This window comes from Oncorhynchus gorbuscha, linkage group LG19 (genome assembly GCF_021184085.1).
Source record: "Oncorhynchus gorbuscha isolate QuinsamMale2020 ecotype Even-year linkage group LG19, OgorEven_v1.0, whole genome shotgun sequence".
Taxonomy (NCBI): Eukaryota; Metazoa; Chordata; class Actinopteri; order Salmoniformes; family Salmonidae; genus Oncorhynchus; species Oncorhynchus gorbuscha.
This window is the reverse complement of record NC_060191.1, coordinates 6,010,075-6,035,124: the sequence shown is the minus strand read 5'-3', so window position 1 is coordinate 6,035,124 and position 25,050 is coordinate 6,010,075. Positions and strand designations below refer to the sequence as shown.

Genomic DNA, 25,050 nt, shown 5'->3' with positions numbered 1-25,050 from the left:
GAGCACCCCCCCCCCCCATTCACCCACAAACACAGATGTCTTGCATTCCATCCTCCCTCAGTAATACTGGTATATTGCTGTGGTGTCTAATCTGGTTAGTCACTATAAATACAGTACTCCATGTTCACCTTCACTCTCTCTGTCTCTCGGTCTGTAGGACACCCAGAACTGCGAGGTCAGTTAACGGGCGATAGTGCGGGTTCTCCGGTGCCCTTTGACCTCACATCTCTGTGCTCTTCACTTCCTGTCCGTAAGACCCCCCCGAGTCGTTCCTGGGGCCCAACGCATCTCTGGTGGACCTGGACTCACTGGTGTCTTCTAAACCCAAACCTAAACAACCTCCTCCTCCATCAATCTCCTCCTCAACACACAACCCCTTCCTCCAGACTACAGGTACTGATAACAACACATAAGCACATAAATACACACACACATTTTTAAGCACTTTGTGTTTGTAATAAATGAAAGTACATTGATTGAAGTATTCTCTCCTCTCCAGCCTCGTCTTCAGCCCCTGGCATGGCAGTCACCCCGGGCAGCACAATCTCCAGCAGGGGGGTTTCCCCGACGCCACCCCCCACCTCCAACCCGTTTGGCGCGGCCGCCCCCATGTCCTCCATCTCCCCACAGCCCTCCACACTGGGCCTCAGCAGCCTCCGCACCAGCCCTGTACCACCCAACCCCATGGCATACCCTGGCATGGGCTTGGGGCCTATGGGTATGGGAGCACCAGGCCTGGGGATGGGCATGATGCAGAGCCCCATGGGAATGTCCCCCTACGGTGGGCTCTCGCCCATGGGTCCTCCTGGGTCCTCTCACTTCATGGGGCCCGGAGGGGCCCTGCCCCCACAGCTGAATTTTGGGGGGGCCTACGGGGGCAGCTGGAGTGATGCGAGGAGTGGGAGGGGCAGTGGGAGGGGCCGGAGTGACGGGCTCCAGCACCAATCCCTTTCTTCTTTGAGGGCGTTTCGGCACTCCCCCTTCCTCTTCAACACCCAATCCAGGCCCTGCCCCACCCCCTGGCTCATCTACTTCCCCCCCCAGAGCGATCCTCCTTCAACACAAACATTTTATGTTTCCAATAAGAAACGTGTGTACATCTCTATATTTAAAGAAAATCTGAATTTGTTATTTTCTTTCAGAAGCATTTACATGTATTTTTCTCCTAGCTCAGATGAATTTCAACAACAAATATTTTGGTTCCTTTCATTTTAGTGGGATGTAGCGGGAGGGAAATAGACGTTTATTTATTTTTATTTCGTTTTAATGCGTTTTGCTTTCTTTCAGTCCTTTCTGAAATAAAGGTGGGTGTTTGAGAGTTAGGCTTCATCAGTTATGTCACACTGATATAATATTGTATTATTGCACTGACAGAGATGGGGAGAGAGATGGGACATGGCCACTAACAAACTGAAACACAAACAAATTCCTGTACTTGCCTCTTCCTTTCTTTGTCTGAAAAGAGGAGGATTGAAGGAGGATTTGATTTTAAAAAAACTCCTGAACAAGATTTGGACTGAAAAAACTGGCATTAACATTTCAGCCACAATATAGTCAAATCATTCAGTAGCTGTTCTATTTTTTATTTACTGTCATTTATTCCCTTTTTTCCACTCCTGGGAATGAATAAACAAGGGGGGGAAATTACGCAATTAATGCCATTAAATCAAATGCTTATTTTTTTTCTTGTCATGGAAATCAAGAGGGCAACTAATTGAATTGGTTGAGGAGAGATGGAATGTGTTTTGTAAATGTGTTGTGTGGAAGAGTGTGTGTGAATGTGTCTCCGTCTCCATTCATCCTGCGTCCTCGCTTATTTCAGCAAGATACAAATCTATTATTTTTGTTTTTAAAAATTGTCACTTGTATCAATGCTATGTAATGTTGGGATTTCAAATGAGGTATTATAAGGATCGCATTTTTCTGCCAATTTTATTTCACAAATGTTTTGTATTAATCAAAAGCATTAGTCTTTCTCACTCTTTCATACAGAATGTCTCGTCTCCAGGTGTCTCAACATGACTGGACCCTCTCCTTTCTGACCCTCGCTCCTACGGGGGGAGAGCTGCAGATGCTTCTTTTAAAGAGACAATTCAATGAACGAACTTAAACAACAGGGGACTTGATGACATGCTCCATGCTGTTTCTTTTCATTTAGTTTGATGAATTGATTGTTATTTTATATCAACTAAAAGATCTCTTTTATTGGGTAAGGTCACATTTTGTGTGGTGTTAACTGTGAACATTCACATTTGAGAAGTACAATAAAAAAAGAAAATAAATGTAAGAAATCAAATACATCCACAAAGGGTACGTTGCTTTACGTTACATTTGTCTGGTGTACTGTGTGTGTTTGATGTTCTAATGCTGTTGGATGGAAGAACTGGGACAAGGATTCATTTTATAGTGTTTTATTAACATATGAAGTCTTCTCTGTCAGTTGGAGGATATATACATGTCCAGAAGCTTCTGTGAAGACTTCCAGATAGGGATACAATTGCAGAAAATAAGTAGGAACCAAAAAACATTCAACCATTTCACTATAGAAATACTGCATTCAATCATAATGTACCAATGACCATCCTCACTGGCAAGTGTAGCGTGTGTGGTGAGGCAGCTGAATATAGGGTGTAGTGAGAGGGGAGGCCCCTCGGAGTAGGACGTTTTCCCTAGATACTGATCTATGTTCAGTTTTGCATGTTTTCTCCCAGTGGTCCAGGTTTGTTTTGGGGAGTGTAAGCTGATCCTAGATCTGTGCCGGCAGGCAACACTGATCCAGTAGACTTCCTGAATGGAATCGTGGGGCAAACAGAATCCACTCTGTCAAGCGATCAGAGAGTCCCAGTCAAAGTCATCTTGGATCTCCTCGCTGTTGTTATGGAGATGTTTCATAGGGGGACGGGGTTTAGGTTGAAGTTGCATCCCAGCTGTGTGAGAGAGTGGAGAGAAGACACTATCATAAGCCTTCTTTGTTGACAAGGAAACTACTGCACATGCCTCAAACTAATACAAGGAGTACAACTCAAGTTCCTTTCAAAGCAGTTTAATGTTCACTTTCCTATTAACACTTCCTGTTTCCTCATCTCCTTCACTATGTGATGTCATGATGTGACTGGGGTGGACTTTCTACCTTCCCAACCCAGCTCTGTCCCTGTTACATTAGTGGTAATGAGGCCAAGGAAGGCAGGGAAACAGGAAGCAACAAGGAGAGGAAGCCTTTTGATTACATCAGAGTGATACTATATTTGACTAAATAATCCCAAAATGTACCATTGAGTGAAGCAAAGCTTTACACTGGTATAAAATATTACTTGTAAAAAAAAAAGTTGTGGCAATGAAAACACCACTACTGAGTACTGGAAGTTGTAGAGCTAAAATACTGTCAATAATTTACAAAGGTGTCTTGTGGCTGAGGTCTCACCATTGGTCTGAGGAGCTCCAGGTTGGGTCAGGTGGGGCCTCTGTACACCCTGAGTTTGGGGGTGGAGGGGCCTCCTGGGGGACTGCCAACTGCTGGAAGGGGGGGACCAGAGGGGGGTAGGCTAGGGGAGAGGGGTGGGTTAGGGTGGCCAGGGTGGGGGTGTTGTGAGTAAGGGGTGGGAGGAGCAGAGATTGAGGGGAACCGTGGGCCAATGGGGAGTTGTTACCGGAGGACGAGCCAATTAGGCCCTTATGAGTGAAGAAACGGTTCAACGAATCACAGAGCGAAGTGAAGAGCGTCGGCTCCAGCGCCCAATCACAGAGCTCGGCCTGGCGCATGCTCTCCAGGAGGTCTGGAGGTGAGAGGGAGGAGGGGAAAAAACAAATAGCAGGGAGAAAGAGGAAGATTGTCAATGTGATAACTATTCTTGTCAATAGAAACAATGGGTAGCATTGATCTATAATTATCATGTAGTTTGTTAAGTGACCTGGGTGGCTAGTGAGGTCAATGTTGGCCCAGTCCAGACTGCTGGCGACCCTAAAGCTCTCCTTCAGAGTGTCTGTAGTACTGAACCAGTCTGCTGGCACCACTACAGAGACAAACAGAGAGAGAGGTGGTATAGGTTGTCAAAGAGTTAGTTACCGTATCATATTCACACAGTGCAGTGACAAACCTACAGGCACAGTTGAATAGGTTTTTGAAGTACTAAGGTGTTCAGGTGTTGAGTTGTTATAATCACCACTGCTGTGAGACAGTCTGTCTGCCTCAGGAGGAGGCCCGGGCACTACAGAGGGTACAGGGTGAGGGGAAAGAGGGGGGAGGGTTGGGGTGTGCAGTGGGGTACTGTCATTGGTCAACACAAATAGTGGACCCACGTCCGCTACAGGGAGAGAGAGAGAGAGAGTTAAACATACCCAGATTTTCTGACAGCATAGACATATATGTATAAAAAACACTCATTTAGAAAGTGAGAGAGAACGTACATTGCGAGGACACTCTCTCCCTGACGCTTCTGCAGAGGGACTGGAAGGAGGTGTAGAGGTCTGGCAGGTTCAGATCAGAGAAGGAGAAACGGAGAAGGGGATCACAGGAGTGTGACGAGGCGTAGGTGGGGGTAACAGAAAGAGATGGGACAGAAAGAGAGGGAACAGACAGAACGGGAACAGAGAGAGCGGGAACAGAAGAAGGGAGAGTTTGAGGGGAGACAGAAGAGGAGACAGTAGAGTGAGAGGTAGAAAGAGTGGGGAGAGAGTGAGGGACAGAAAGAGAGGGGAGAGAGTGAGGGACAGAAAGAGAGGGGAGAGAGTGAGGGACAGAAAGAGAAGGGAGAGAGTGAGGGATAGAAAGAGAAGGAAGAGAGTGATGGACAGAAAGAGAAGGGAGAGAGTGAGGGACGGAAAGAGAAGGGAGAGAGTGAGGGATGGAAATAGAGGGGAGAGAGTGAGGGACAGAAATAGAGGGAAGAGAGGGGAGAGAGTGAGGGACAGAAAGAGAAGGGAGAGAGTGAGGGATGGAAATAGAGGGGAGAGAGTGAGGGACAGAAAGAGAGGGGAGAGAGTGAGGGACAGAAAGAGAAGGGAGACTAGCAGAGGCAGTAGATGGGGAGACAGTATCATGGGGGACAGGGAGAGAGGAGACAGGGGACTGCATATAGGGTGGCCGTTGCTGTGGAACCAAGGTGATAGACAACAACAGCTTATTATTTGGTTGTAAAACCCATGATCTTTATCTATTTTTTGGGACTGAACTTACTCTACCTTGCATGGTGGGGGGGATAGTTGTTGACTGGGTTCCTGTGGCGATTCTAAAGGCCTATAATGGTCTGTCTGTGGAGATGCTAAAGGCCTATAATGGTCTGTCTGTGGAGATGCTAAAGGCCTATAATGGTCTGTCTGTGGAGATGCTAAAGGCCTATAATGGTCTATCTGTGGCGATGATAAAGGCCTATAATGGTCTGTCTGAGGTGAATGCTGTTTCTCTGCCTGCATCACTGAGACATTGGGGACCTGGATGGACCCCTCCTCCTCTTCAGATGGATACGGACGCTTGGTTCCTCTCAGCGGATTGGGCTCTGAGGAGCCGTCCATCATCCAATAGGAACCCTGGAAACACAAGAGGTGGAGGGTTCTCACAATTTATAAGTATTACTACAAAAGTATCAAAAAGTATGAAACTGTAATATATTCAGTATATTTTGAAATATCATACTTTTATCTATTTCTAGCCTATGTATCGTATTTCACAGAAAACAGTGGATCACTGAGTGCACTGGCCCCTAATGTCTTCACGTGGCAACATTGTGGCCGTTTGAAACATTCACTGGTCCTGTTTGAATGTTTTTAGAATAACTCACCTTCCCAGGGTCACTTTGGGGTCGAGGAACCTTCCGGAAGCATTTATTGAGGGACAGGTTATGGCGGATGGAGTTCTGGGAGGCAAAATCAGCATGAACATGTATTGCAGTAACACAATAATTTTGGATAATGGACTTTGGACAGTTTGCACATGGAGAGTTTGGAGTATTTCTGATTACTGCACCTTCCATCCCCTGGCAGATCTGCTGTAGTAGGGGAACATGTCACTGATCCACATGTAGATGTCATTCAAACTCAACTTCCTGCCGGGGGCGGCACCTATCGCCATGGCGATGAGGGTGGCATAGCTGTGAGGGGGCTTGGCTTTGGATCCAGAGGAAGGAAAGGGGACAGGTATGGATGGCGGAAGATCACTTCTCTCCCTCCCTCTCTCTTTCTTTCTCTCCCCCTCTTCTCCGCCTCTCTCTCTTCCTGATCGCAGTGAGCTGATTCCCAGCTGGGGGAGCCAGTCTATGCTGGTTAGACTGGAGTCCAAGTTAGAAGACATGCTCTCTCTCTCTGTCAGGCCTCTGAGGGTTGGAATAAAAGCTTGCACACACTGCAACCCTCCAGGACCAGAAGTGCCCACCTGCTGTAGAATATAACATGTATAAGAACAGTTCTATAGAACAACATTACAGTAAGACTCACCACAGTAATGCAATACTGTCATCAGCACTGCAGTTTTAGATGGTGTTGTTTACATTTCACATGTTGTGTTTCAATGGAACTATAATACTCACAATAGAGACTGACTTTGTTATGTGTCTTAGCACTTCAAGTGTTTGTTTACAGGTTTCTGTTTAGTTAGGAGTAAGAGTGATTGACTTACCTCTCCCTCCTTGGTCAATGAAGGCCCCAAGGCCTCAAACACGTACTATGTGATGTTCTCATCAGTTGTGTAGTATACTCAGTGTCAGGTTAGTGTTATTCCTCCCTCTTTCTTTATCTCTCGCTCTCATTCCCAATCGGTTGATCCTCACCGGCTTTCTTATAGTCTTTTCTCTTTTTGAAAGTTTCAGTGTGGAGAAAAAAATGTATAGCAGACTGCTTCCTTTTTCTCTCCCTCTTTCTTCCCCTCCCTTTCAGTCTGCCCCTGAATGAGGTCATCCACTCCTCCCCCTCTGTGACATCACAGATTCTGTTCCTCCTCCTCGGAAGGGTTGTCTACACCCCTCGTCTGCTTGAGGAAGTTGCCACAGTTCCAGGATTAGATTACCACACCTTCATTCCGTGGGGTGTTAAGAGTGAAAATACAAATGTGACCAAATTTCAGTGTCTATAGGATCATTTATGAACTTTTACCTAGTCCTCTGTCTCATCTATCCCCTGTGGACTGTAGAAGGTGGAGTGGAAGTGTCAGAGGAAAGCTCTAAATATGGTCAAAGACTCCAGCCTCCCAAGTCAGACTGTTCTCTCTGCTACCGTACGGCAAGCAGTACCGATGCACCAAGTCTGAAACCAACAGGACCCTGAACAGCCTCTACCCCAAGCTATGAGACTGCTAAATAGTTAGCTAAATACTTAACCTATAGCTACCTGGAATATATGCATTGACCCTTTTTGCACTAACTCTTCACTCAGCACATACACTGCTGTTACTGTTTATTATCTATCCCGTTGCCTAGTCACTATATCCCTACCTGTACCTATATGTACATATTTACCTCAATTACCTTGTACTCCTGCACATGCATTCAGTACTGTATTAAGTTATTATTACTCATTATGTACCTTTTGCTATTATTGTTCTACTATTTCTATTTTCTTTCTCTCTGCATTGTTGGGAAGGGCCCACAAGAAAACATTTCACTGTTAGTCTACACCTGCTGTTTACCAAGCAAGTGACAACAAAAATGTGATTTGGAGTAGGAAAGATGTAAGCTTACCAGCATACACCTGTAGCATGCGCTCCAGCAGATATATCTCTCTGGTCACCCCCAAAACCAATCCTTCCTTTAGCCGCCTCTCCTTCCAGTTCTCTGCTGCCAATGACTGGAACCAACTACAAAAATCTCTGAAACTGGATACACTTGTCTCCATCACTAGCTTTAAGCACCAGCTGTCAGAGCAGCTCACAGATTACTGTACCTGTACATTGCCCATCTATATTTTAGCCCAAACAACTACCTCTTCCCCAACTGTATTTATTTATTTTGCTCCTTTGCACCCCATTATTTCTATCTCTACTTTGCACATTCTTCCACTGCAAATCCACCATTCCAGTGTTTTACTTGCTATATTGTATTTACTTCGCCACCATGGCCTTTTTTTGCCTTTACCTCCCTTATCTCACCTCATTTGCTCACATTGTATATAGACTTATTTTTCTACTGTATTATTGACAGTATGCTTGTTTTATTCCATGTGTAACTCTGTGTTGTTGTATGTGTCGAACTGCTTTGCTTTATCTTGGCCAGGTCGCAATTGTAAATGAGAACTTGTTCTCAACTTGCCTACCTGGTTAAATAAAGGTGAAATAGATCAAATAAAATACAAAAAATATACAGAGCAAAGCAAAAATCACAACAGTAATATGATGTCATCAAATGGCTCCTATATACGCTCCCTTCTCCATTTACCCCCCCATTTCAAAGATGATCAACATTCAGCAGTCAGCATGGAAAACAGCAGCATGGGTTTATTTCCGTACTTGTGTTCACACAGTGTTTCAGATGATTTCACAGACAACAAGAAGGAGCTTGTCTTCGCTACAGAGAGCTGAAGAAGGCCAGCAAGGCTGTGTCAGGGGACGGCTGGACCAACAGCTTCTGGATCTATGGAAGGAAACACCATCACATGAACATTCCAGATTCATCCACTGCTGGACACTATTTACAATACATAGGCTTATACAAGAGTGGTCCTTCTGTAGCTCAGTGGTCCTTCTGTAGCTCAGTTGGTAGAGCATGGCGCTTGTAACGCCAGGGTAGTGGGTTCAATCCCCGGGACCACCCATACATAGAATGTATGCACACATGACTGTAAGTCGCTTTGGATAAAAGCGTCTGCTAAATGGCATATATTATATTATTATATTATTATTATAAGAGTAACGACTTGTGTAATAACCTATGTAATTACCATGTAACAGGCTGAGTGTAATCACAACACTAACAGATAAGACAATAGGCAGTGTGTGTATTCTGAAAGGTGGAGGTCACATGGTACAGTACCTCTCTAAAGTTGGGGTGTTGGGCATCTTGCACTAGCTGTAGTAGGACGGCCTCTGTGGTGGTCAGGAAGGCTCCACTCTGCCTCAACCGGGACAAGGCAAACAACCGGTCTGTCTGACTGGAGATGGAAATAGAAGGGAAAAGAATATCTCAGCACCAGAAATGTTTAACCAGTGAAAATGTGAGCATATGTCATTGAAGAAAAACATTATTGTCATATTGAAGAGAAATAGTAGGGAACACAGGAGGGAGTAGAGCGTACCTTCTGGATGAGACGGCATCAGCCACGATATGCACCTCCATACCCTTCTCCAGCAGGTCAAAGGTCGTGCACTAATTAGTGGGAGAATAAAAGATAGATGAGCCCTATTTACAGTAAATTCAATTAATTATGAACTTGTTCCCAAGGGTCAATCTGAACAAGGCTCTTAGATTCAGGTAGGGAAAAACGGATCACAGATCTGAGCTTAGGGACCAATTCCAGTCATATCTGACCCTGTGGTCTCACCGCGATGCAGGCCTGTGTCTCTATCCCACAGAGGATGGCTATCTTGGGATCTCCCAGAGCTTTGAGCTCCTTCTCCACTGGCTCTATCATCATGGTGAACTTGGTCTTGGCGTGGGCTGTCAGGTCCCCAGCCCCCAGCTCAGGCACCGTGGGACCCAGGCCTTTAGGGTACTGCTCTGTCACTATGGGGGGGATGCCCAGAACACGGGCTGCCTGGGGTGTGGACACACACACACACACACACATTGAATTTGTATTGACTGCTATGTGGGTGGCAACAACTTTAATTTGTAATGAGCTGTATGAATATGTGTGTGTGTGTGTGTGTGTGTGTGTGTGTGTGTGTGTGTGTGTGTGTGTGTGTGTGTGTGTGTGTGTGTGTGTGTGTGTGTGTGTGTGTGTGTGTGTGTGTGTGTGTGTGTGTGTGTGTGTGTGTGTGTGTGTGTGTGTGTGTGTGTGTGTGTGTGTGTACCTGTAGCAGTCTGGCTGCGTTGCTGACAATGTTGGTGAACTGGAAGATGTTGGGTCTGAACTTCTCCTGCATGTCACACAGTAGGAGTACTGAGCCCTTTGTTGACAGTCTGCCAATCCCTGCCACTGAGAGAGCAATATGTAGTGAGAAAATGGAGAGAATAGAAGAGTCTAGAAGAAGTACTACATCAAAGGGGTGCTCAATGGATCAGATTCAGAGGACTGTGACAGAAAACATTTGTGACAGCAAAATCATGTTCTCAACTCTCAACATGTATTTATTCAACTCAAGACACAGACGAGACAACAAGAGGATTCAATTAATGTAATTATTTCAATGTCATGCTGGCAGCGTAGCCTAGTGGTTAGAGTGTTGGACTAGTAACCGAAAGGTTGCAATTTCACATCCCTGAGCTGACAACGTACAAGTCTGTTGTTCTGCCCCTGAACAGGCAGTTAACCCACTGTACCTTGGCCGTCATTGAAAATAAGAATTTGTTCTTAACTGACTTGCCTAGTTAAATAAATGGGTATGCTCATAGGGAATTAGTATGTCACATAGATATAGCAGATTTAGATATTTCACTGTAATGTTTTCAATGCATGTCAACTTTAAAGGAATGCTTGTCCAGGAATGCCTATCAAAAGAAAGTATATAAACATTAAATTGGTCAAGAAAAGGCAAAAGAATCAAACGTACTGTTGATAGTGGGGGGTCGACGTGTGGAATGGTTGAACTTGAAGGTCCAACTTTCTACAGCTACCGGACAGTTGACACCCTCTCCTTATTAGTAAAATCTAGGAACATTTTAGATTTATGACAGAGTAAACGGTGTTACACATACAGCACACAGCCAACATTCAGCATGTGAAATAAAGGACCAAGACTGTCATATAATGAGACATTAATTGCTAGATCAAGCTGTAAAATATATTGGCTAAACAGAGACAGCGATAATTGCATTGACAACACACCTCAACAATTCACGAATAGCTGGAAAAACCAAGAGATCAACTGTCAACTACGACCACTGTTCACAAATTACCCTAAAACGCACCAACATCCAATACACCAATCGAATGAGATGCATTGAGCATTGACATTGGTTTCGGCCAATAGCATGCAGCGTTTTCCCCATAACGAGTGCGCGTCAGAATCTAGTGCACACACTCATGATAAGGACTGCTGAGGATGTCTGACAACGCAGAGTCTCCTACAGAAACGCAAAAAGATGAGCCTTCAACCCCACAACAGCCTACGGAAGGCTCGGGGATGGCAGACGATAAGAAAAAAAGTAAATTATGAGCGAGTGTTTTACTCAGTTAAAATTACAGTAAGATATCGTGCTTTCTGTTTACAAGCAAACTGACCCGGAAGAGGGAGATTGACTGTTGTCTCAGTCAATATAATTGAAACAATTTTGTGAACAGCGAATCGATGGTCAGGGATGTTCATACGTTTTAAGTAGGGCGGGCTCTGGCTGAATGGTTCATGTTTGCTTGCATTTCAAACTATGTTTACCTCTTACTTTAACACATTATACACATTTTTCTTTACGGCTGAGACATCTTCTTTTTTCTTCTTTTCTTACTACATAGAACATGCCAAAATCCACTTTCAGACATTACGGCGTGTGTCATGGTCATGGCTATAATGATTTCACAGTCCAAGATATACCTATTTTTCCAGCTGACTATAACATAGCTGCAAACCTATGATAGTTTAGGTTGCAAAATTATGTGGCTAATACATCGATCACTAGTCACTTTAATCATGTTTACATATCACTCATCTCATATGTATATATTGAATTTTATACCATCTATTGCATCTTGCCTATGCCGCTCTGTCATTGCCTCTCCATATATATTTATATGTATATATTCTTATTCCACTCCTTTACTTAGATTTGTGTGTATTAGGTAGTTGTTGTGGAATTGTTAGATTACATACACTTACAATAACATCTGCTAATCATGTGTATGTGACCAATAACAGATCAGGGTATTAACTCTAGTCTAGCAGTCTATTGTTATGCTATGCAAAATATACATGTATTCTGTCTCTCTCTCATTCTCCCTTCATCCTCCTCTCCCAAGTTGATGTGTTGTTGAAGGCAGTAGGAGACACCCCCATCATGAAGACAAAGAAATGGTCGGTAGAGAAAGGGAGGACAGTGCAATCACTCTCTCAATTCATCTCTCGATTCCTCAAGATGGAGGCCAATGAACAGCTGGTGAGTTATTGTGTGTGTGCTTCTCAATAGTTGTCTCTTGCCTCCTTCCCTTCAGCTAGAGGAAGTGGACAGGTGATACCTCTGGTATATGCACCAAGGAGGCAAAGATATTTAGAACTAACCTAAGATGGTTCATCTGTGTCGTTTTACAGTGGGAGCAAGTAAAGCCTAGCACGATCCTATAGAGTATCACAGTATGAGTCATTATACCCATAAAACCTAGCGGTCAAACAGGGAAATGGTTCCAATTGTTTTTCCACCATTCATTATTCCCATAGGGGAGTTTAGAAACTCTTAAAATAAAGGCTGTGTTTTGTGTAGGTTTACTCTGGTGTGACGTTTTGATAACCGTGTAAACTTCTCTAAGAGATGGTGACTTTTATCAATTTATTTGCCTGTAATTATCCCCCAATAAATGAAATGCTAATTATCTGCTAATGTGGCTATTCTAAAGAACTACAAATGCCGAATTGAGGCAAAGTTAAGAATCTCTGGAGTAATTATCTAATGTTAGCTAAATGTTGTAATTAATAAATTGGCAACATTTCTTAAAATGTACCTGTTAGCAAAGGTGCCAGCTAGAGATGTCGTGCAGAAGCGTGCAGGGATTTGTAGTCTTGCAGGGTGCCTAGTCTGATGCTAATTAGCATTTTTCGAATCTGAGGATAAATAGAGGTGAATATATTGATAAAAGTACCCTTGTCTGAGAGATATTGACATGGTTATTAAAGCGTCATGCCTACATGAAATGCAGCCCTTCATTTAAGTGTTTCTAAAAATCCCCGATGAGAAATGACTTGTGGAAAAACGATTGGAACCATTTCCCTGTTTGACCGTTCTTTACGGATGCTTCAGCTTTATAGCCCCTGTGACATGTCTGGACTACCCCTTCTGTCTGTGACTGAGGTATGAACTGGAGAAAGCATCCTGGCCTCTTGATATGCACCCACTGTGGCCTATGATCTGGGACTATAGTGCGTCAGCTTGTTCAATGATTCTAAACACCCATTGCTCTCATCTCTCTCATCTCTCTCATCTCTCTCTCTCTCTCTCTCTCTCTCTCACTCACTCACTCACTCACTCACTCACTCACTCACTCACTCACTCACATAATGGGCTTTATTGGCAAGTGAAATAGATAATAAACAATAAAGAAAATTTCTGTCCCCACGCAGTTCATTTACGTCAACCAGTCATTCTCTCCCTCGCCTGATCAGGAAGTAGGAGTCCTGTTTGAAGTGAGTACTTTTCATTTGAAATCATTTCTGGAGGCCTTGGGAAATGCAGTTTTTCTGTTATCTATTTGTCCTGTGGTAAGTTAGTTGACCACCGGAGGGAGGTCTAAGTGAGCAGTTCCCTGTGAGATGGAGCTGTTCATATCTTCACAGTGACTACTGTTCCCTGGGGCCAGTACACTACTGTATGTGTTATGTCAATACAGGCCTGGATTATTCACCAAGGATGTATATAAACCCTGGATTGCTGATGCTATGTATTAGCCATTGAGAGGCTAGTAACAAGGAAAATGTTTTTGTTTTATGTTTAGATAATAATAGCATTTAAAAGTATGCATTAAGGTGTCTGTAATATCATAAACAAGACTATGTGAGAAAATCTGTGAGGTGATTCTGAGAATTTGGTTACAAAATAGCCTCTAGCCCAAGGCTTACCCCTTCAGTGTTTACAGATCAGAAGGAACTGTATAGATGTTTGGCAGAAGCTCCACTATTCTCATTGCAAGCCTGCATAATGGAGCCAGCATCACATATGTTACACTATCTAATTCTCTTCAGACCTGTTAACACTTGGGTAAAGGCTAAAGGTTTATCAGGCACAGTTCTCCTGATCTAAGGGTCAGGGTGGTAGTGTCCACTTGACCCCCTCTTGACCCATGGTCTTGACCGTCCCTATTAAATACCCGCTAAATACTTCAGCTGATGTTTTGTGCTCCCTTTCCTATTCTTCTAAAATAGTAACTCTTACCCTCTGTGTTTTTCAGTGTTTTGGCAGCGATGGGAAGCTTGTTCTACATTATTGTAAATCTCAAGCCTGGGGTTAACAGTTTTTAGCCCTTTTCAGTTCAAACGCACACTCACACAATATTGTTTATACTCCTTCCTTGCCTAAACCAATGTTGTCATTGCTAATTTCTTGTTTGTTTTGCTGTACATAACCCAATGTAAATAAATGGTGACTATATAAAGTAAACCCACTCTGTCCCCTGTGTTGTCTCCAGACAATTATAGACATTAATAGGAAAATGTCAGGATTAGTCTTTGCACAGGGGGCATAACCTGTCCGGCTAGGATACTTACACTAAATATAACCCCACACAGATTAAGATGAGTGCAACAATTCAAACACTGTAATGACATGACATGGGATGGTGCCAAGAGTGGGTGAAAGTTGAGTTGAGGTTAGTCAAGAAAGTAGAGGGGGTACTAGGGAGGGAGGGAGACTGATATGGGAGAAAGTACAGTAACAGATGGACTTAGAGGGATTACATGGATTCGGGATGGGTCTGTGACACAAATTCCCAAGAAAGACAGAAAAAGGAGGAGTGTGTCGGGGGAATCACACTCACCCTGGAACATGAGAGAGTGTGAAAGGAGGATAAAGAGAGAGAGGAGCATCAGGCCAGAGAGGTAAGGGTCAAAACTGATCATTCTGACAAAGGGGTATTAGAGAGAGGAGTAATGCGGAGTACTTGGGTTAAACCAGGGATAACAAAAATACCAAAAAATGTGTGCAAAGTTATTGGTTGGTCAACATAAATGTCTCAGCAAATCGTAGAGGACTGAGAAAAATATGAAAGAGGATAGGAAGGAAAGCCTGTGATGGAGGAAAATGAATGTCAGCTGGCAGTAGAAAGATTGCATTGTAGTGATGGATGTTGTCTCAAGAGAAAAATAGACTTCTTTTTCTTTTGTAGTGAGGCAACGATGCAGTTTCGATTTGGTGCCAAATTTCAGGCTAAGAATTAGTAGTTCCTAGAACTGAGTAAGCTGTTAAGAGTTTGACATGTAGAAAATAATGATGTACTTCCTGATGTGCTCTGTATGGTTGTTTATATGTCTTGTACTGTCCAGTCCTTCCTTTCAAAAAAATTGAAAAATTGCAACTGAAATGACTGAAAGAGAATGTTGCTTTTGGTAACTGATTATAGGGAAAATCACATTTTATTGGTCGCATACACATTTTTAGCAGATTTTATTGTGGGTGTTGCGAAATGCAGGTATAGTGAAATGGCACTGTGTTTTTAACGTACAGTAAGTCATTGTGTTTAGCATTTTTTATTGCCCATTTGTTATGCCAATGGATTTCAGTTTATTGACTGCTACAGAATGTGTTGGGTATTAAACTTGAATATAATGGGCTTTGTAAACAATACCTGCAAATCGGAAAAGTTTTTCACCGTACATAGCCGCGGGAAGTAGTTTGGGGGTGCGGGTTTTTGCCTGCGTTACAGGCGGCTATATCGGTCCGATAGTAAAACTAGTACTATTTTGTTAAACTTTTTTTCCCCCAGATTTTTCAGGGGGTCCTTCAGCACCCATACTTCCCACTGAGACTGACTTGAAGATTCTAATGATATTACAGTGATCGGCAGTCATGCTAACTGGTTAATCTGTCCTGTGTTAACATTGCAGGGATCGCAAACAGTGTGAGAGAGAGACCAGGAGAGAGAGCCAGAGTGGGTTTCACACTCTAACACACCTAACACAAACAGATTAGAGCAGATTAACATGGACTACCAGAAAAATGATTTAGATCAGAGGCTTAACTAATGATTTCATCAAAAAAAGTAATCTACATTTTATTCCCTCCATTTTATTCCTACTCTACTTTAAGTCGTGAGGAGGATGCCGTGAGAGGTAGAGGCAGGCCAGAACCTCTTAATCAGGAAGTAGAAAGTTAATAACGTGGTACAGGTCACAGAACGGTATGGATTACTCCATAACCATATGCAAACACACAGTGAACTCTTGGACCTGTACGACCCGTCACCCTGAGCATTACTGTGAGTAAGATATACTGTATCTGCCCTAAGATGTGATCATACGGAAAACACTTGTACGCCAAAGCAAAATGTATTCCAATAATATCTCTACATTTGATGATACGTTTTACGGCTGGATCTGATAGTATCTGTATCAACTCTGTATGATCAAAACTCACTGTAGGACTAGAGTGAAAAGTTAGGCGACAGAGATCTAGATAGCGTATCCGATAGCTCTCTAAGGTTTATGATGAAAGGCGGCTAGGGACTAGTGATCTATTGACTCCCATTACTGTTGAATGGTTCGAGGGAAGAGCCCTAGGGATCTATAACAGCATAAACCTTCAGTCCTGGTCGGGAAGACATGTCCTCCTTCCATCCCTTTCTTTTCTCCTCGTGTGACCCCTCTCCTCTGTTCATTTGTCCCTTCTGTCCATCTCTTTTACCTTGACAGAATCTTATCCGACTCTCTCTCTTTCCCTTCTTTCTCTATTGTTACTTTCCCTTTGTCCCCATTTTCTCATCTTTTCTCTACATTGTTTTTTATCTTGTCTTGTTTTTTACTCTGTTTTTTCTTTTTGAAACTCTCTTTCACTGATTTCAATCTATCACCAGAACTGTCATCATCTTCTTCATCATCCTCTACATCACCAACAACAACTTCATCCTCACATACTGCTGTTGATACTTATATCCCATCTACCTCCCTTTGTCCATCTCTTCCTTCATCCTCTTCTTCTCCTTCCCCTGCCCTGAGTCTCTACACACTTCCTCTCCTCCTGCCCTATCCCTCCTTTTTGACCTCCTCTTACCCTCTCCCCTCCTCCCGGTGTGGCCATGTTGGAGAACATGTCTCGTCGGTCCCGCTCCCTGCTGTCCCTGACCCTGACCACTCTGGCTCTGGCCCTGTCCATCCTGGCTCTCTGCACCTCCTACTGGTGTGAAGGGACTCACAAGGTGGTCAAGCCTCTCTGCCTGTCTCCGGTCAAGATGAGGAACTGTGGGCAGAACAACAGTGAACCCTACACCACAGGTATGCCACCTACGTAACTAACTGTCACCTGTGTAATTGTGATGCCATTTCCTGTGGCACTCTCAACACACCCAGTGTCACCCTAACTTATTGACCCACCCCTCACTGTGATCATATGTACAGTATATCCTGTTACTGTCATCACTAGTCAGCCCTACAGGTCCTACCAGCCCTAAGCTATTATCTAAACGTTTGGATGTACAAGGGAGTCTGAACTGCATTCATTTGGTTCAAGTACCCATCTAAGTGTTAGACAAGTAGAAGGACAGTGTTTCACAAGAATTACACAACTGTAACACCATGGTGACATCTGCCAGCCAGTTATGACATGCTGTCTTTTGAGTGTGTGTGTGTGTGTGTGTGTGTGTGTGTGTGTGTGTGTGTGTGTGTGTGTGTGTGTGTGTGTGTGTGTGTGTGTGTGTGTGTGTGTGTGTGTGTGTGTGTGTGTGTGTGTGTGTGTGTGTGTGTGTGTGTGTGAGAGAGAGAAAGTGTCTTCTGTATGTGTGCATGCTTGTGTGTGTTCGGTGATAGTCTGCCTTGCTCGTCATGCCCACTTGGGTTGAAACCCAATCACAACCGTCATCCAAGTGCTCCCAAATGGCCAAACACCCAAAAGATGCCAGTCTGATTTTGTTTTTAACTCCAAATCAACTGTTTTCAAATAAGTTGTCATTTGATCATCCCAGCAGTACGTTCTGGCCATTTATGTGGCCTCTTCCCCTATTCTCCCAAGGTTTATGATACTGTACATATTTTCATCTAACCTTTCAAACCTGCCTCCACATCCCTCATTGAAAACAACTTTGCTCTGAGCTGTAATCTACTGGGTGTGAGGAATGCAGATGATTCCTGGGGGTTTGTTCTGTCCTCTCTGCTCCCTGGTCTGTATTGTGTATATGTAACAGTATAATTTTAAACCGTCCCCTCGCCCATACCCGGGCGCGAACCAGGGACCTTCTGCACACATCAACAACAGTCACCCTCGAAGCAGCGTTACCCATCGCTCCACAAAAGCCGCGGCCCTTTACAGAGCAAGGGGAACTACTACTTCAAGGTCTCAGAGCAAGTGACGTAACCGATTGAAACGCTATCTAGCGCACACCGCTAACTAAGCTAGCCGTTTCACATCCGTTACATATAATCCAGTGAGATTGAGATTAACACTTTATAACTCCATACATTAATCCAGTCAGAGAGTTGTAGTGTTCAGTACGTACTGTAGCACCGCTAACCACAGCAGGAGGCTCACCTGATACACATGTTAACCACAGCAGGAGGCTCACCTGATACACACGCTAACCACAGCAGGAGGCTCATCTGATACACATGTTAACCACAGCAGGAGGCTCACCTGATACACACGCTAACCACAGCAGGAGGCTCACCTGATACACACGTTAACCACAGCAGGAGGCTCACCTGATACACACGCTAACCACAGCAGGAGGCTTACCTGATACACATGTTAACCACAGCAGGAGGCTCACCTGATACACACGTTAACCACAGCAGGAGGCTCACCTGATACACACGCTAACCACAGCAGGAGGCTCACCTGATACACACATTAACCACAGCAGGAGGCTCACCTGATACACACGCTAACCACAGCAGGAGGCTTACCTGATACACACGCTAACCACAGCAGGAGGCTCACCTGATACACACGCTAACCACAGCAGGAGGCTTACCTGATACACACGCTAATCACAGCAGGAGGCTCACCTGATACACATGTTAACCACAGCAGGAGGCTCACCTGATACACACGTTAACCACAGCAGGAGGCTCACCTGATACACACGCTAACCACAGCAGGAGGCTTACCTGATACACACGCTAACCACAGCAGGAGGCTCACCTGATACACATGTTAACCACAACAGAAGGCTCACCTGATACACACGTTAACCACAGCAGGAGGCTTACCTGATACACACGCTAACCACAGTAGGAGGCTCACCTGATACACAGGTTAACCACAGCAGGAGACTCACCTGACACACATGCTAACCACAGCAGGAGGCTCACCTGATACACACGCTAACCACAGCAGGAGGCTCACCTGATACACAAGCTAACCACAGCAGGAGGCTCACCTGATACACAGGTTAACCACAGCAGGAGGCTCACCTGACACACACGCTAACCACAGCAGGAGGCTCACCTGACACACACGCTAACCACAGCAGGAGGCTCACCTGACACACACGCTAACCACAGCAGGAGGCTCACCTGACACACACGCTCACACACAGCAGGAGGCTCACCTGACACACGCTCACACACAGCAGGAGGCTCACCTGACACACGCTCACACACATGCACGTAAATCCATTTAGAGGGATTACATCCCATGTGAGTTTTACTACAGAGATAGGAGCGACAAGCTGACCCTGTGTCATTCACAAGAAATGGGATGCGATTTTAATCAATCCCTACTGGGCATTAACGTCAATTCAACGTCTATTTCATTTATTTGAAATGACATGGAAACAATGTTGATTCAACCAGTGTGTGCCCAGTGGGTCACTTCTTAGAAGGATTCATCGAAAGAATTTAGGGTTCAACTCAGAATGTTGAGGTATTTGGAAGTTAAGGGTTCTGGAGCGGCAGCTAGCCTAGTGGCTAGAGCGTTGGACTAGTAACCGAAAGGTTTCCAGATTGAATCCCCGAGCGGATAAGGTGAAAATCTGTCTTTCTGCCCAGGCCGTCAATGAATATAAGAATTTGTTCTTAACTGACTTGCCTAGTTAAATAAAGATAATATTTTTACAAAAAATAGGTGAACAGAAAGATACAGTTCCACTGTCATCAGATGGAAACCAAGATAATATTCTACTCTCCCCAGAGAGCCCAACTCAGAACCCATACAACAGAACCCTGTCTCCCCAGAGGAAATATAATATTCTACTCTCCCCAGAGAACCCAACTCAGAACCCATACAACAGAACCCTGTCTCCCCAGAGGAAATATAATATTCTACTCTCCCCAGAGAACCCAACTCAGAACCCATACAACAGAACCCTGTCCCCCCAGAGGAAATATGATATTCTACTCTCCCCAGAGAGCCCAACTCAGAACCCATACAACAGAACCCTGTCCCCCCCAGAGGAAATATAATATTCTACTCTCCCCAGAGAGCCCAACTCAGAACCCATACGACAGAACCCTGCCCCCCAAGAGGAAATATAATATTCTACTGTCCCCAGAGAGCCCAACTCAGAACCCATACAACAGAACCCTGTCTCCCCAGAGGAAATATAATATTCTACTGTCCCCAGAGAGCCCAACTCAGAACCCATACAACAGAATCCTGTCCCTCCAGAGGAAATATAATATTCTACTCTCCCCAGAGAGCCCAACTCAGAACCCATACCACAGAACCCTGTCTCCCCAGAGGAAATAGAATATTCTACTCTCTCCAGAGAGCCCAACTCAGAACCCATAAAACAGAACCCTGTCCCCCCAGAGGAAATATAATATTATACTCTCTCCAGAGATCCCAACTCAGAACCCATACAACAGAACCCTGTCCCCCCAGAGGAAATATAATATTCTACTCTCTCCAGAGAGCCCAACTCAGAACCCATACAACAGAACCCTGCCCCCCCAGAGGAGAGATGAACTGGCTAAGATCCGCCAGAGACAGCTGGACAATGCTGTCCACTACATCTGGGAGACAGGAGAGGACAAGTACACCTTCAGATACTTCCACACGGGCTTCTGGGAGAGCTGTGAGAAACATGTTGATGGTGAGAAAGGCTACAAGCACACTTTACTTTTCTCTCTCACAAAAAGTTGTAAACTGCTAATATTGTTCTAAATCTTTCCTCAAGGTGAGAAGTGTCGCAGCTTTATTGAGCTGACTCCTGGTGAAACACAAGGTGTGCTGTCTCTCTCTCTCTCTCTCTCTCTCTCTCTCTCTCTCTCTCTCTCACTCTCTCCCACTCTCTCTCTCACTCTCTCTCTCTCTCTCTCACTCTCTCTCTCACGCTCTCCCACTCTCTCTCTCACTCTCTCTCTCTCTCTCTCTCTCTCTCACTCTCTCTCTCTCTCTCACTCTCTCCCACTCTCCCCCACTCTCTCTCTCACTCTCTCTCTCTCTCTCTCACTCTCTCCCACTCTCTCTCTCACTCTCTCGCTTCCTCTTTCTTCCTCTTCGCTTCCTGTGGTGTTTAGTTTTGCATTATGTTATTTTGAGGATGGGTTTCCCATTGATACAGTGTATGTGTTTGGTTTTATTATCCTTGTGGGGACCAGATATGGGGAAGTTCGGACATGTGGGGACAGGGAAATAGGCTATTTTAGGCTCAGGGGTTACGTTTAGGGTTACGATTAGGGTTCGTGGGTTGAGGTTAAGGCTTAGGGTTATGGCTTAGGGTTATGGCTTAGGGTTATGGCTTAGAGAAAATAGGATTTTGAATGGGAATCAATTGTTTGGTCCGCATACGGATAGTAAAACAAACGTGTCTGTGTGTGTGTGTCTCCAGGTGTGTTATGGCTATCGGTGATATCTGAGTTCACTTACATCGGTCTATTGGGAATGGGCTTTCTGTTGATGTGGTTGGAGTTGTTGTGTTCCCATAAGGAGATACACGCTCTCAAAATCAATGCCTATGCTGCCATCTGCACCGTACTGTCAGGTAATGCCTCTACTCCTCCCCTCCCTCCCTCCCTCCCTCCCTCCCTCCCTCCCTCCCTCCCTCCCTCCCTCCCTCCCCCCCTCCCCCTCCCTCCCTCCCTCCCTCCCTCCCTCCCTCCCTCCCTCCCTCCCCCCTCCCTCCCTCCCTCCCTCCCTCCCTCCCTCCCTCCCTCCCTCCCTCCCTCCCTCCCTCCCTCCCTCCCTCCCTCCCTCCCTCCCTCCCTCCCTCCCTCCCTCCCTCCCTCCCTCCCTCCCTCCCTCCCTCCCCTCCCTCCCTCCCTCCCTCCCTCCCTCCCTCCCTCCCTCCCTCCTCCCCTCCCTCCCTCCCTCCCTCCCTCCCTCCTCCCCTCCCTCCCTCCCCCCTCCCCCTCCCTCCCTCCCTCCCTCCTCCCCTCCCTCCCTCCCTCCCCTCCCTCCCTCCCTCCCTCCCTCCCTCCCTCCCTCCCTCCCTCCCTCCCTCCCTCCCTCCCTCCCTCCCTCCCTCCCTCCCTCCCTCCCTCCCTCCCTCCCTCCCTCCCTCCCTCCCTCCCTCCCTCCCTCCCTCCCTCCCTCCCTCCCTCCCTCCCTCCCTCCCTCCTCCCTCCCTCCCTCCCTCCCTCCCTCCCTCCCTCCCTCCCTCCCTCCCTCCCTCCCTCCCTCCCTCCTCCCCCTCCCTCCCTCCCTCCCTCCCTCCCTCCCCTCCCTCCCTCCCTCCCTCCCTCCCTCCCTCCCTCCCTCCCTCCCTCCCTCCCTCCCTCCCTCCCTCCCTCCCTCCCTCCCTCCCTCCCTCCCTCCCTCCCTCCCTCCCTCCCCTCCCTCCCTCCCTCCTCCCTCCCTCCCTCCCTCCCTCCCTCCCTCCCTCCCTCCCTCCTCCCCTCCCTCCCTCCCTCCCCTGTCTTTACTGTATGAAGCACTTCTCTTGTTCATATCCTTCTTTCCATCTCCAGACTTCACCTCTTTATCTCAGTCTGCCTCCCATCCTCTAGCCAAGATGTTCAGTTAAAGAATCAATGAAACAGTAAATCAATGCTTTTCTCTCTCCCCTTCCAGGTCTGATGGGGATGGTGGCCCACATGATGTACACCACAGTGTTCCAGATGACTGTCATCGTTGGCCCTAAAGACTGGAGGCCTCAGACCTGGGACTACGGCTGGTCATTCGCGTGGGTATTCATTCACAGTCTTAGTAGTGAATAGTAGGGACACTTCTTTCATAGCCCTCTCTCTCTAATGACCCCTCCCTCTCTCTCTGTGGTCTCTCCTCAGCCTGGCGTGGATCTCCTTCAGCTGTTGTATGGGAGCTGCAGTCTTCACCCTCAACTCTTACACCAAGACCATCATCGAGCTGCGCCACAAACAAAGGCTCCGATTGGAGGAGGCCCGCACCACCAACCACGCCCCTCCCTACAATGAGGTGGTCCCCGGGAGCGGCCTCTACTCTGTCAGCGGCCTATTGCAGTGCCCAGACGGGATGATTGACGTGGCGTGGGCGCCTGACGGGACCGTGATGGGGGTGGGGAACGGGGATGTACCAACTCTGGTGTTGGTAGGAGGGTGTGGGCCAGAGGGCTGTGAGGACTGTGAGAGAGAGATGGATGAGATGGAGGAGGCCATGGAGAGGGAAAGAGCTGATTCGCCTTGTTAATAAGTGATGGGTGGGGCTAAAGAGAACAGAGGAGGACTATGGGTAATGTAGTCACTTTACAGGTACTGTATATGCACCTTGAGCTCTCAAGATGGAAAGAGTAAGACCGAAAAATAGTGAGACTGAGAAAGTGGGAGGGGAATAGTTCTGACATAAGATATGAGAGAGAAGGAATGCTGATATACTTCTCTTGCACTGCTTGTGGGGCAGAAGCAGAACTTGATGGACATGGGACACAGGAGCTGTGTTGGCTGTAAGAGCTACAGTATCCCCTCTTTGACATTGAACAGAGATCACCTTGACATATATGGTTCGGGCTAACACTCCTCACATTGTCATTCATTAATACAATAGTGCCTAATGGTAAGGGATTGTTATACACTATACATGTACACTTCCGTTCTAAAGTTTGGGGTCACTTAGAAATGTCCTTGTTTTTGAAAGTAAAGCAATGTAGTTGTTCTGAGAAATGAAGGCTATTCCATGTGAAAAATTACCAAGAAATTGAAGATCTCGTACAACGCTGTGTACTACAGAATAGTGCAAACTGTCTCTAACCAGAATAGAAAGAGGAGTGGGAGGCCCCCGAGCACAACTGAGCAGGAGGACAAGTACATTAGAGTGTCTAGTTTGAGAAACAGACACCTCACAAGTCCTCAACTGGCAGCTTCATTAAATAGTACCCGCAAAACACCAGTCTCAACATCAACAGTGAAGAGGCGACTCCGGGATGCTGACCTTCTAGGCAGAGTTGCAATGAAAAAGCCATATCTCAGACTGGCCAATAAAAATAAAAGATTAAGATGGGCAAAAGAACACAGACACTGGACAGAGGAACTCTGCCTAGAAGGCCAGCATCCCGGAGTCGCCTCTTCACTGTTGACATTGAGACTGGTGTTTTGCAGGTACTACTTAATGAAGGTTCCAGCTGTAATAGTAATTTACAACATTAACAATGTATACACTGTATTTCTGATCAATTTTATGTTATTTTAATGGACAACAAAATGAGCTTTTGTTTCAAAAACAAGGGCATTTCTAAGTGACCCCAAACTTTTGAAGAGTAGCGTACGTAAATGTCTCCATGTTAGAAATAGTTTTACCATAAGTATCCAATACTTTCTGACCTTTGTAAATCATGCTTTCACTTCGTCTGAATGTGTCGCATTCTGAATCAGTAAAATAAACAATTATCTCTGTGTCTATCTGAAGTGGAACGGATGTTATTCAAGCAGTCTCAGCCCTGCTCCCCCTCCTCTTCTATAGGAGACCTCGACCATATCTGCATTTCTCTATCTGTCTGTGGTATCTACTGTAAATCTATCTATCTCTCTGTGGTATCTCTACTGTAAATCTCTCTGTGGTATCTCTACTGTAAATCTCTCTATTTCTCTATCTCTCTGTGGTATCTCTACTGTAGATCTCTCTATCTGTCTGTGGTAGCTCGACTGTAGATCTCTCTATCTCTCTGTGGTATCTACTGTAAATCTCTCTATTTCTCTATCTATCTGTGGTAGCTCTACTGTAGACATCTCTGTATTTCTCTATCTCTCTGTGGTAGTTCTACTGTAGACATCTCTGT

The 25,050-nt window shown here is 45.6% G+C and overlaps 4 protein-coding genes and 1 pseudogene across 6 annotated transcripts in view; 3 read left to right on the top strand and 2 right to left on the bottom strand.

Moving 5' to 3' along the window:
- Positions 1-2,300, top strand: part of LOC124005009 — a 34,820-nt pseudogene extending 32,520 nt beyond the window's left edge. The window contains exons 11-12 of the transcript XR_006833549.1: positions 158-393; positions 500-2,300. The product of XR_006833549.1 is annotated as an epsin-1-like (transcript). The remainder of the gene's footprint in view (positions 1-157; positions 394-499) is intronic.
- A 2,620-nt stretch (positions 2,301-4,920) lies between these two features.
- Positions 4,921-6,875, bottom strand: foxj2 (forkhead box J2). Its single transcript, XM_046315634.1, has 4 exons — positions 6,608-6,875; positions 5,960-6,367; positions 5,775-5,849; positions 4,921-5,523 (listed from the first exon to the last, which is right to left on the bottom strand). The coding sequence occupies exons 2-4, from the start codon at positions 6,281-6,283 to the stop codon at positions 5,170-5,172; spliced, it is 753 nt and encodes a 250-aa protein (XP_046171590.1). The 5' UTR covers positions 6,284-6,367; positions 6,608-6,875; the 3' UTR covers positions 4,921-5,169.
- A 1,515-nt stretch (positions 6,876-8,390) lies between these two features.
- On the bottom strand, positions 8,391-11,267 carry isoc2 (isochorismatase domain containing 2). The gene is made up of 7 exons (XM_046314580.1): positions 10,906-11,267; positions 10,631-10,728; positions 9,932-10,056; positions 9,460-9,672; positions 9,214-9,284; positions 8,952-9,069; positions 8,391-8,552 (listed from the first exon to the last, which is right to left on the bottom strand). Coding segments are annotated over exons 2-7 (594 nt in total). The 5' UTR covers positions 10,632-10,728; positions 10,906-11,267; the 3' UTR covers positions 8,391-8,486.
- On the top strand, positions 11,068-14,375 carry LOC124005381 (ubiquitin-like protein ATG12). Its single transcript, XM_046314582.1, has 4 exons — positions 11,068-11,225; positions 12,031-12,167; positions 13,343-13,405; positions 14,167-14,375. The coding sequence occupies exons 1-4, from the start codon at positions 11,123-11,125 to the stop codon at positions 14,224-14,226; spliced, it is 363 nt and encodes a 120-aa protein (XP_046170538.1). The 5' UTR covers positions 11,068-11,122; the 3' UTR covers positions 14,227-14,375.
- A 359-nt stretch (positions 14,376-14,734) lies between these two features.
- On the top strand, positions 14,735-23,959 carry LOC124006187 (germ cell-specific gene 1-like protein). 2 transcript variants are annotated; one of them, XM_046316030.1, is made up of 7 exons: positions 14,735-14,812; positions 15,818-17,200; positions 20,773-20,955; positions 21,040-21,087; positions 21,694-21,846; positions 22,875-22,986; positions 23,090-23,959. In XM_046316030.1, exons 2-7 carry the CDS (start codon positions 17,005-17,007, stop codon positions 23,466-23,468), a joined length of 1,071 nt encoding a protein of 356 aa, XP_046171986.1. In that variant the 5' UTR covers positions 14,735-14,812; positions 15,818-17,004; the 3' UTR covers positions 23,469-23,959. The 2 variants fall into 2 exon arrangements, with proteins under 2 accessions (XP_046171986.1, XP_046171987.1); XM_046316031.1 differs by lacking the exon at positions 21,694-21,846.
- The last annotated feature ends 1,091 nt before the right edge of the window (positions 23,960-25,050 follow it).

Excerpts from the sequence above, each read along its gene's own strand:
- foxj2 (XM_046315634.1), bottom strand. The coding sequence starts at position 6,283 with ATGTCTTCTAACTTGGACTCCAGTCTAACCAGCATAGACTGGCTCCCC. Across the intron at positions 5,850-5,959 it reads GATCTGCCAGGGGATGGAAG|AACTCCATCCGCCATAACCT; the intron begins GTGCAGTAATCA and ends TTTGCCTCCCAG. Across the intron at positions 5,524-5,774 it reads CCCAAAGTGACCCTGGGAAG|GGTTCCTATTGGATGATGGA; the intron begins GTGAGTTATTCT and ends TTGTGTTTCCAG.
- isoc2 (XM_046314580.1), bottom strand. Across the intron at positions 9,673-9,931 it reads ACGCAGCCAGACTGCTACAG|GCAGCCCGTGTTCTGGGCAT; the intron begins GTACACACACAC and ends TCCACACCCCAG. Across the intron at positions 8,553-8,951 it reads AACACCCCAACTTTAGAGAG|ATCCAGAAGCTGTTGGTCCA; the intron begins GTACTGTACCAT and ends TTCCTTCCATAG.
- LOC124005381 (XM_046314582.1), top strand. The coding sequence starts at position 11,123 with ATGTCTGACAACGCAGAGTCTCCTACAGAAACGCAAAAAGATGAGCCT. Across the intron at positions 11,226-12,030 it reads GGCAGACGATAAGAAAAAAA|TTGATGTGTTGTTGAAGGCA; the intron begins GTAAATTATGAG and ends TCCTCTCCCAAG. Across the intron at positions 12,168-13,342 it reads TGGAGGCCAATGAACAGCTG|TTCATTTACGTCAACCAGTC; the intron begins GTGAGTTATTGT and ends GTCCCCACGCAG.
- LOC124006187 (XM_046316030.1), top strand. The coding sequence starts at position 17,005 with ATGTTGGAGAACATGTCTCGTCGGTCCCGCTCCCTGCTGTCCCTGACC. Across the intron at positions 20,956-21,039 it reads CTGTGAGAAACATGTTGATG|GTGAGAAGTGTCGCAGCTTT; the intron begins GTGAGAAAGGCT and ends TCTTTCCTCAAG. Across the intron at positions 22,987-23,089 it reads GACTACGGCTGGTCATTCGC|CCTGGCGTGGATCTCCTTCA; the intron begins GTGGGTATTCAT and ends GTCTCTCCTCAG.